Below are 11,158 nucleotides of genomic sequence, written 5' to 3' on the forward strand. Positions count from 1 at the left end.
CCGTACCTCAACATATCGGTGTACGAAACGTAATCATTCGGGTATGGTGGTCTTTGGTTCGGGTATGGTGGTCTTTGATTCGGATTCGACATAGTATTTTAAAAAAAAAAAATTTGAAGTTGGAGATATGGATGGTTTGTGTGTGAAGAAGATAAAATTGTGTGGATGAAGATGATGATAAAAATGGGTAAATAAAGGATTATTTCGGAAATAAAAAAAAACCCAAACCGGTCAAAGTAACCGTTGGGGACCCCGACCAATCAGACACCGCCACGTACCCCTGACGCTACTGTTACCACGCGTTTAAAATCTCACTGACGCCCCTAATCCGTCAGCGCTGACGCCCCACTATAGGCGTCAGGGGGCGTCACCCACCGCCAGCGTGTCTGACGGGACCCCTCTGACGCCGGGTTAAAATTGGTATAATACCTAAAACATATCATTAAAGTGTTTCTTTTAAGCAAACTCGTGGTTCCACGGACTAGTATATAATATAAGAATAAAAATATTGAAGTAAAATCTTTTATATCCTTTTTTAGTTAACAACTAGTGTTCGAGCCCTCGCTTCGCGACGGGGTTCGGTTTTCAATGTATTTTATTGCGTTTAGTTTGTAAAATCATTTTGTGATTAACGATGATGTCGTTGAAGCGCAACTCGAGTCGAACTAAAAGGTATAACCCGTGAAAGATTTAAATGTTATTTTAAATTAACAATATATGTGCATCTCCGCATTTCGCTATGGAATTGTCGACTTTTAAAAATTTAACGGAGAATTAACGTGTATGAAAAGTACCCCAAATATTTAGTGTTTTTTTAAAAGCGTCCGTTTTGCGTATAGCTAGTGACATTGTGTTCCTAAAATTATTTCGAGTTTAACGATGGTGGCGGAAAAATTTAACTCGTTACGAGCGCGAAAATATGACCCGTTGAATATTTGGGTAGAATTTGTTTAAGATTTTTTATGAGAATGAGTATTTGACACTTTATCTCCCTGTGTTAGGGGTGGGTTTGATTTTTTGTATAAAGTGTGGGGTTTTGTTGTTCAATTTGAAAAAGAAAAAAAAAAGCGCAAAAAGTTGAAAGTACCCTGAGTACTATTCATTTACCCTATGTGTTTTAGATATAAGTATAAATATAAAATATAAAATATATAATATAATATAATTTCTGTTTTGTTTGAGAACTAGTATAAAAATTAGGGCGGATGAAGTGGTAAAACTTAAAAGTCGAATGAATCGAACATGAACTAATGTGAAAACACAGTGGTTGAATCGTAAAATGATAAAAGTTAAAGGACTTTAAATACATAAATCGTTTTTAACTCATACAACCGGTGTTCGTCTCCATTCAATTTATGATTTATCTATTTCTATAAAAAAAATATTCCCCCGATGCATACGAATCTAGGGTTTCAGATTTCCACCTGGCGTCTCAATTTCAGTTGAGATTCAAGCCATAAACGTTCAATTAAGGTTAGTTCTGATTAAACTCAGCATCATGATTACGATATTTTCGTCATACACTCTTCATTTATAACAAAGTTTCGTCACTCTACTCTTTCTGATCGCAATTCGTTCGTACCTTTCGGTTAAATCATGAGCTCAAAATAAATTGTTGTTAATTAAAGTTTTAATTTTGGTTTGTCAATAAATGTATATGCATGTGTTCATTATGCGATTAATTATAAATGAATTTGGAATATGATGCTCATTAATTTACTGATTTACTTATCACTTATAAGATTATGATATAGATAATGTATTTATCAATGTAGTTCAATTCTAAACTTGATGGTAGTCGATCAAACCAAATAATAAATTTACCTTCTAAGTGTGTGTGTATGTGTGTTTTAAACCCAATGTACTTCCTCTGTTTAAAGATGGTTGTATATCGTTTAAGTGATTGATATGCATTTTTAATTCGAAAGGAAGTTTCAATGAGAAGTATTTGCCTTTGAAAGGATTTGTATATCAAATTATAGCAAACTGTATTATTGTTGGTTTGGTATATTCAACTTGGGCATCTCTATGGGTATTCTGGGAGCATGTTTGGAGTATGCTCGTACAGTTAGGTGGTTGCATGATGTTGTTGAAATGTATAGTACAGTTTATTTTCTTGGTTGTGTGCTCTACTAATTTAGTTAGGCGCAGATTTCGTAAGTGGTTGACTGGTTTCTAGGCACTTTTTATGCACTGCTGATAATTTTGTTATTTGGCTATATCTGCACAGTTTTTGTGTCTGGTTAACATTATCGTCAGCTTATTTGGCACTTTCACAGGGTTGTTCAAATGCATCTACCTTACTATTTATCGCCCATGTTGTGGTAAATTTGTTTTTGGAGATGATTCTTTGGATCATTTTGGTTGCTTGTTTTCTAACACTGCTAGTGTATAATTTTTTTTTTTTTGAACAATTTACATTTGAGAACCTTTGGTGTCCAGTGTTCAGTATGAGTCGGGACAGGAGCAGAAGTCCTGGTTTAGTCAAGCGATTCCCCAGCAGAGACCGAGCTTCCTATCGGGATGCACCGTACAAAAGGGATAAGCCTGCATATCGGTATGTTTTTAGATATGTGTTTTGGGATTTAGTTGATACTAGGAAAAGTATATGAAAATGCATTCAACTTTCACTAAATTTCTATTGTATGCTTCAAACTTTGAAATCTCCTATTGTATGCATTTAACTTTCTAAATTGTCCTATTGTATGTATTTAACCTGTTATAATAAGTAACCTTCAATTAGATATTTACATTATTAGTCCCTCATGTTTTTAAATCCTAATTTCATTGGTCCCTTCATTATGTTTGTTAAAACTTCATCTTCCTTCCATTAGATATTTACAAAATGGTAACCCCAACCATCCAAACATCAATTAAAGTTTGTGAAATCAAAGATCCGCACTGCAATTTTGAGACAATTTTGTGAAGGACCCAAATTGTGTGTAATCATAAACTGTTGATGATGAATCGTCGAAAAAATGATACGGAGTATGAATATCTGGAAATTTAAATCTTCAAGACCACCATCAGATGTATGAGATATGGTTTATATTTGTATTGGTTTGATTTTAAGTTTTGAGGCCTTACCTTTTATGTTTAGTGGGTTTCATAAAGAGAATGGAGAAGAGAGGAGAAGGAAGGTGTAGTTTATGTAAAATACTTATGATGTTGAAGTTTAGGTTCTGAATGCTCGACAATCAAGTTTAATCCCATAAATCCACAAATTCATTCATATTGATTTGTTGATTTTTGTTGACTCAGAGATGAACACTAGATCTAATCTCGAATTGTTGATGAAAATGAAGTCTGATTGAAGTCGAAAGTTCGATTTTCAGTCAGGAATATGAATTCGAGCTTGATTTGCAGTTACTACCTAGAATATGAAAACACCTGATTTTTAGGTTAAAGATGCTGATGAAAGAAGGTTGAAGATGTTGATGAACGAAGGTTGAAGATGAAAATATAATTGGGTGTTTGATTTGATTTTGTGTGAAAAATAGGGTTTATAGTTTGATTTGATTTTGCTAACATGAATAAACTTTTGGTGGAATTTGTAAAAAAGAGAGATGAAGTTGAAGAATAGAGATGAAGATGAAGAAGATCAAGTTTTGTTATGATTTCGTTAGATAAATTGATGTTTATTTTGATTTCGTTATGTTGAGGGACTAACTTCGTCAAAAAATTAACTTTAGTAACCTGTTACCTGATTAATAAGTCATGGATTGCATACAATAGAACAATTTAGAAAGTTACATGCATACAATAGGAGATTTCAATTCAAAGTTGGATGCATACAATAGAAATTTGATGAAAGTTCAATGCATTTTCATATACTTTTCCCTTGATACTAAGATAAAAGAAGTCACACACACACACACACACACACACACACACATCAGATGGAATATAAAGTGGAATGTGTAAATGTATGATCTCCCATGACTGGATTGAATGCCAGCATGGGAAGTCACCTGTTATTGTATATGCACAGTGTTTTAGTGATTTAAGATTTGGTGGTTTTGCATAACATGTTTGGTGGTGTTAATATTGTATGTTTTATTATGAACACCTCTTATGATCAATGTGTTTTTTTAATCGATGATATAATATAATATAACGAGGTATGATGAAATCTTAGGGCAGATTCATCATAAAACAGCAGTAAATGCCTAATTTCAGTTGTTAGTTTGAATGTTGTTTGACTTATGTCACTCAGCTGGGATGCTAATATCTGGGTCAAGGCAACCGTGTGAGTTAAGAGACTGTCAGTAATATTTGATTTCCTATCTCATTGTGATCGTAAAAACCACCTTATCAAGTGAGATTTATGTAGCCAGAATCACATGCCAATAAATGTCAACATCATTTATATACTTATGATTATAGCTTGAGTTAGTAACTTAATTTCACTTTAAGGTTTTCATTTTTAGATTGTATCTTGTTGTTGAATTCCATCCTTACTTTTAATGTCTATTACTTTTCAGGAAAGATTATTTATGCAACAAATGCAAGCGGCCTGGACACTTTGCCAGAGATTGTCCAAATGTGACCGTCTGTAACAATTGTGGACTTCCTGGGTAAGATCTATATCCAGTTGACTACTTTCAGGGTCTTGATTAGTTTTGACTAATATTTTTATTATTATAAAAAATATTGGTTAATTGATTAGAACTTATGCAAACGTCTACTTATAATGCAACCTTCTAAATGGTTTTAAATTAAGAAATTAATTTAATTTTGTTTTTATAATAAACTTATAAAATTAACTATAAAGTATTTGCTGATCAATCGATTCAAACGCTACTACCCTCTATTATTAACATGTTACATCTTATTGTAGCCATCTTGCTGCCGAGTGCACATCAACCACCATGTGTTGGAACTGCAAAGAATCAGGACACGTATCAAGTGAGTGCCCAAATGACTCTGTGTGCCATATGTGTGGTAAAATAGGCCATTTGGCCCGTGATTGCCACAATCCAAATTCTTCCTCCTACGATGCTCGTCTTTGCAACAACTGCTACAAACCCGGGCACCTTGCAGCTGACTGCACTAATGAAAAAGCTTGCAACAACTGTCGTAAAACGGGTCACCTTGCTCGTGACTGCCCAAATGATCCCGTATGCAACATTTGCAGCATATCTGGACATGTAGCCAAACAATGTCCTAAGTCTGGTTCCTCCAGCTTAGCTGGCTCTGTTAAATCGGGCCTGTCGAGCTTTTTGGGTCCAGTAGGGTCGTCGTTAAGGGTTGACCCGTTTCTGGATGACCCGTTTCGGGACATGATATGTCGTAATTGTGGTCGGCCTGGTCATATTAGCCGTGACTGTGTTACACCTATGGTGATGGTGATATGCAATAATTGTGGTGGTAGGGGCCACCTGGAAATCGAGTGCCCGTCTGCGCGGATGTATGAACATGCATTTGTAGACCCACGTTTTCGTAGGTACTGAATGAGTTGTGTGTTCGTATGCGAGTTTGATTGGTTGGATAGTTTGAAGTTATACCGAGAGTCGTTGATTGTATTCGGCTGGATCTTTGTTTGTTAGAGTCAGAGTGTAACGCCTTTGGTTTACAGATTTGATGGAATTATTGGGAATGAATTTTGGTTGAACTTTGAAGTTGATTAAATTAAATTAATGCGCTTGTTTTAGTCCCTTCCTGTTTTTCATTCTGTATAATGTTGGTCCGATTTGCAGCTGAATCTCGAGTATGTATTTATTCAAAGTCCAGTAATCAACTTGAGATTTTTCTATTTAATTAACCAAAATACCAAATCTCCAAGCATTTAATCAACAATCACAAGAATAGTTAGTGATTGAATGATTTACTGATATTTTCGCAGGAGTTGTCCTTTTGTTCAAACTAGTTGTTTACCCTCGCTTCGCGTCGGGAGTTCGGTTTTCAATGTATTTTATTGCGTTTAGTTTAACGATGATGTCGTTGAAGTGCAACTCGAGTCGAACTAAAAGGTATAACCCGTCAAAGATTTAAATGTTATTTTAAATTAACAATATAGGTGCATCTCTGCGGGTGGAGAAAAATATAAAGGAAACCAAAAAAGAAAAAATAAAATAAAAATTGTTACAATGGGTAGAGAAATATATAAAGGAAACAATCAGTACTATTCATATTTTTTGTCTAGTAGATATTTGCTGCTGCTAATTATAAAGAAACTATCGGTACTATTCATATTTTTTGTCTAATAGATTTTTGCTGTGGGTGAAGGAAAATATAAAGGAAACCAAAAAAGAAAAAAATAGGAAAAAAAGCTGTAAAAAAAAAAAATGTTACAGTACCGTGAATAGTACTGTTCACGTGAATAGTATTGTTCACGTGAATAGTGAACGGTGTACAACTATTGTTGCGCGGTTAGTACTGTTCACGTGAATAGTGACCGGTGTACAACCATTGTTGCACGGTGGTCAAGTGTTTAAAGCGTGTGAATAGTACTGTTAATAACTTTTGTCTATTAGCATATACTACTTCCGTCTCATTCCAATAGTCCACAGACAAAAAACACGCAATTTTAGGAAATCCCACTAACTTCATTTCTCCACCAATGAAATATCTTCTCTCTCCAAATCCACCAATGAAATATCATCTTTCCTTTCTATTTATGGAAGTGGACTATGGGACAACCCAAAATGAAATACTAGCTTATTGGAATGAGACGGAGGTAGTATATGGTAATAATAATGGTAATATCACTTGCGATTGGAGTTGTCATTGGAGTTGTCATTTTTTAAGCACTGAAATGAGGGTCATTACATACATCATGTTTTCCCAAATGATATACTCCGTATCAAATAGTGTATTTCTAATGAGATACATTATTATATTAATATCAATATTAATATTAATATTAATTATATTAATTATATTAATATAAAATATAAATATTAGATATTAGATCTCATCATCAATTGACAAAGTAGAATGTTAAAATCTATCATCCTATCATGAAGGGTGAAAAGTAATTTACCAAACTTGGTAAGATAAACCGATTAATCATCTTGTGAGAAGTGACTTTTAATATGGCAAAGGAAAAGTCTTCGGTGAGTGTCGAGTCACTTTTTTATCATCTCCGATGAAAGTTTTCTTGTAGAGTCGGTTGTGGATGGCGAGCGTATGTATGTATTTTCGTTCTCTTTCTGTTTGGGTAAAAGTATTCGTTTCTTTAAAATGGAAGGCAACCTCGTCAAGCCAATCTTAAAGGATTTGAAGTTAGTGTCGAGATGGAGGATTTTCGCAAGTGTATGGACAAAATGTTTGGTGATGTTGGCTCATCGGGCTCTTAGTTTTGCGATTTGATTGTTTGATTCTCGTTTAATTGCTATCATTTTGTGCTCTATAATGGTTCAAAATTTGTTATATTGGTTGCTCTCGCGCTTTTGCTTTGTTGGTTGTAACGAGTTTGCTGGTTTTGTTGTGTTGCATTTCTTGTAATGTTTAGTTTGGCTTCTTTCAATTTTTATGAGAGTTGCCTTTGTTCTAATTCGTTATCCACGTCTCACTTGCAAACTATTTTGAATTAACCTAACACTTACATACAGATATATACACAATGCATTTTTGAAGTGGTGAATATTTCTTTGCTTAATTGACACAAGTTTATGATATATGAAGCTTTATCTTTAGGGTTTAAAGGTTGATAACAAAGCTACACCATTTTCAGAAATTGTGTAATAACTTAAAGAGACAAAGTTTTTGTAATATGCACATCTCTTTAGAAGAATCTTTCATTATCTTGAAAATGTTGAGAATAATCAGTGTCGTTTAATCAGCTGAACTCACCCTATGCTAATTTTCCAATATTAAAAATTTCTTGCTTTGAAAGTTTGATAACTTTTGAGCATTAATTTATGACATTTATATTGAAAATCAAGACATTTATATTGAAACATGATGTATTACAAACAAAGCAGTACACTAAGAACCTCATACTGGTTCCCTTTTACAAATTTAAACAGTTAAACATGAACCAAAAGCTACTAAACTGATCTTATTGTAATCCAATACCTCCACCCGAATACTCAACTTCATGTGCAGGCGGTAAAGATGAAACCCAATCAGACGCATGGGTCGGAAGAAGCCCTAAAGTATTCAACTTCCAAACACCAAGCAACATACCACCCAAATTCAAAGCAATAAACACCAACTTAGGCATAACAAGATCCACTTTATTATCTTTATACGGGTCAAATACCTTTCCAACCGTTTGAAGAGCAGATAACGGTTGCCAAAGAGCCGAAAACGTTATACCAATACTAAACAAATGAACGGTGTTTCCTGCCATCCACATCATAAATCCCATCATGAGTAGATTCTTGACCGGCGCTTGTGCCACTTCCCATGCTTTTTGTGACTTCCATTTTGCTTCAGCGTCTTTCTTTTGACGACTTAGAGTCAAATCATCTTGCTCATTTGAGACACGGGTGAAACCTGGTGGGTCGGGGATGTCACGGGCCGAAGATGTGGATGAGTTGACCGTAAAGTCAACGGCCCATTTACGACTTCCAATCACTCCTTTTCCTTTCTCCATCTGAATCTGAATTCTACATAATAAATCAGATTATTTATGAGCAGGTATTACAAGTAGCAACTAGCCAGTAACACAAACCTTGTACTCTGTATTTTATTTATTTTTGCCTGAACCTATCGTCCAAATGCTGCACAGGTGTTTGAAATATCAGTAAGCTCAATTTTCACAGCTTACGAGCTTATCAGTTTACGCGTCTAAATAAGTCGTTAGAGCTCATAGATTTCTTCAAATATTAATAATTAGGAATAGTAAACTTAGCCAAAAACTGTATACGCATAACCTGATATTAACAGCTGCTAGATACAAACTACGATCAAGGTTTTAAATCCATAAAATATGTAATATAATTCAATACCAATACAAAATATGTACCAGATATTAACAACAGTAAATTGCTAATCAATAATCATCTGTAATTACGCTGTTTACGATTAAACCATCGAAAATTAGTATTAATGACAGAAATTGGAACAAGATGGATATGATATATTTACATATATAAAGAATTGAAGATGAAAATAAGGATACGATAGAATGATAGATTGAACATACCAATTTCAGTAAACGGAGTTAGGTTCGAATTTGATTGATGAATGACTCGAAACCCTTAAAAAAAAATAGGGGCTTATTTCGTCTGAGTTTGACCCAGAGGTCACGACCATGATAAGTTTCATGTGTTGGTATATTTAACCTCTAATTTTGGGTTGTCTTACGTTTTAGTCCCAACTTTTTCTTTTGTTAGTATTTGTTTTGGGGTGTGTTGGTGTTTTGTTTTGTTGAACATAAAATGTAGAACTTATAAAAATCATAAGCTCTAGAAAAATATATGAAAAAAAGTAGAACTTATGAATTGAAAAATAAGCTTCAGCTAGTTTACCAAAAACTTATAAAAACTAATAAGCTCCAGCTACCAGCTTCAAAAATAAGCTCCAGCTCCAGCTTTAGTCCATAAGCTCCAGCTCCAACTACAAGCTCCAGCTCCAGCTAGATTCATCCAAACACACCCTTGGTTGAAAAGTTGTCTCGAAGTAAGTGTCGAATTTTTATCAGAACCTAAAATAACTTTAGTGGGTAAATATAAATAGCTTTGATTGGTAAAAACATTATATAAGTTTAAGACCGCTAGCAACGGTGTAGTCGTTACAACGTCGTTGGGCCGCCGAAGCAACGGCGTCATTTCTAGCCCGCGTGGTGGAGGCCGCCGTTGAGTGGCCGTCTTGGATTATGCCCAGGTTTGACTGATCGAAGCACGCGAAGGAAATTAAAAAAAATGCAACAATATTGAATATAGACGTTGGACTAGCCGTTTGGCGGCGGCTTCTTTTTTTTCCTATATATACTACAACCCTTTACTCATAAGTTTCATACTTAAAACTACAACTCAAACAACTAAAAACTTATACTTTTATAAATTTTCGACTATTGATCGAGATCGAGATCGAGAAGATGATATTTATGAAGAGGCGGTAGCTATTGCAAATGCATATGATCCACTTCAAGCTCATGAAGCTATCAATTTTTAAGAAGAAGAAGAAGTCGAAAACGAAGGTGTCTCTATACCCAAAGCTCCTTAAAGACATTTTTCACAAGATCGAAAAGGAAAAGCAAAACAACTCTACAACGATTATTTTCAGACAACCCCACTTTCCCGCTTAATAAGTTCTGGAGACGCTATCGTATGAGCAAGTCTTTGTTTATTCGCATATGTCAAGGTATAATTAATTTTAATCAATAACGGGTTGAACTACATATGCGAATGGATAAAGAATTAAGTAATAAAAGCAATCATCATTTTCTTCGAGATAAACTTATCGAACATATTTGGAATCTTTCACCAGACCACCACATTCACTATGATCTGACTGCCGGACCTTCAAACATTCCCGAACATGTCTCTGATGAGGAAGAAGATGATGAAGAAGAGGAAGAAGACGAGGAGGAAGAAGACTATGAAGATGAAGAATGCGGCGAAGATTAGTTTATGATATTTTCTATTTAAGTTGTATGTAGTGTCTTTTATTTTCAATGTAATGTTATTTTCTAATTAAGTTTGAATGTAATGTAATCTTATTTTCAAACAACACTTTTATTCAACACACAAACGGTTACATTTTTTAAACTACAACCAAATTAAACTGAAATACAATACAACAAGATCTTAAAACACGAACATCAATTACTTAATAATCGGAATCTCCAAAATAACGACCATCTTTGTCATAAAAAGGCCCCACCTGTTCATCCTTTTCTTTTTCGGCTGCTTCATCGATGTAACGCCAACTCAATGTCTCTTCATCTTTAAGAACCAAATACAGAGAAATGTGGTTTAGACGATCATCAAGGTTATCTTTTATACCGTACCATTGATCATCGGTACGAAGATAGCTTGCCTTTAAATCCGGATCACAATCATCTTCAAAATACAGCACATCCGTGTATTCGCACGGAACATTTTCTTTCAAAAACGCTAGCAGATTGATATGGTCAAAACGGACGGTTTTTATTTGCGTGGTGTCGTTAGGCCACGGCTCGTTAGGATCAGCCACTCGTGGGAGAGGGTACAGTTTTAAATTTATATTTAGCGGGGCCTAAATCTTACTACTCCTTATGAGT

The 11,158-nt window shown here is 34.6% G+C and overlaps 2 protein-coding genes across 2 annotated transcripts; one reads left to right on the top strand and one right to left on the bottom strand.

Annotated features, from left to right (window-relative positions):
• The first annotated feature begins 1,374 nt into the window (after positions 1–1,374).
• LOC139893564 (uncharacterized) lies at positions 1,375–5,616 on the top strand. The gene is made up of 4 exons (XM_071876738.1): positions 1,375–1,473; positions 2,443–2,557; positions 4,485–4,577; positions 4,841–5,616. Exons 2-4 carry the CDS (start codon positions 2,451–2,453, stop codon positions 5,451–5,453), a joined length of 813 nt encoding a protein of 270 aa, XP_071732839.1. The 5' UTR covers positions 1,375–1,473; positions 2,443–2,450; the 3' UTR covers positions 5,454–5,616.
• Positions 5,617–7,877: 2,261 nt separating this feature from the next.
• Positions 7,878–8,591, bottom strand: LOC139893565 (uncharacterized). Its single transcript, XM_071876739.1, has one exon. The coding sequence runs from the start codon at positions 8,543–8,545 to the stop codon at positions 8,006–8,008; it is 540 nt and encodes a 179-aa protein (XP_071732840.1). The 5' UTR covers positions 8,546–8,591; the 3' UTR covers positions 7,878–8,005.
• Between the last annotated feature and the right edge of the window lie 2,567 nt (positions 8,592–11,158).

Source organism: Rutidosis leptorrhynchoides, chromosome 2 (genome assembly GCF_046630445.1).
Source record: "Rutidosis leptorrhynchoides isolate AG116_Rl617_1_P2 chromosome 2, CSIRO_AGI_Rlap_v1, whole genome shotgun sequence".
Lineage (NCBI taxonomy): Eukaryota > Viridiplantae > Streptophyta > Magnoliopsida > Asterales > Asteraceae > Rutidosis > Rutidosis leptorrhynchoides.

Excerpts from the sequence above, each read along its gene's own strand:
- LOC139893565 (XM_071876739.1), bottom strand. The coding sequence starts at position 8,545 with ATGGAGAAAGGAAAAGGAGTGATTGGAAGTCGTAAATGGGCCGTTGAC.
- LOC139893564 (XM_071876738.1), top strand. The coding sequence starts at position 2,451 with ATGAGTCGGGACAGGAGCAGAAGTCCTGGTTTAGTCAAGCGATTCCCC. Across the intron at positions 2,558-4,484 it reads AGGGATAAGCCTGCATATCG|GAAAGATTATTTATGCAACA; the intron begins GTATGTTTTTAG and ends ATTACTTTTCAG. Across the intron at positions 4,578-4,840 it reads AACAATTGTGGACTTCCTGG|CCATCTTGCTGCCGAGTGCA; the intron begins GTAAGATCTATA and ends ATCTTATTGTAG.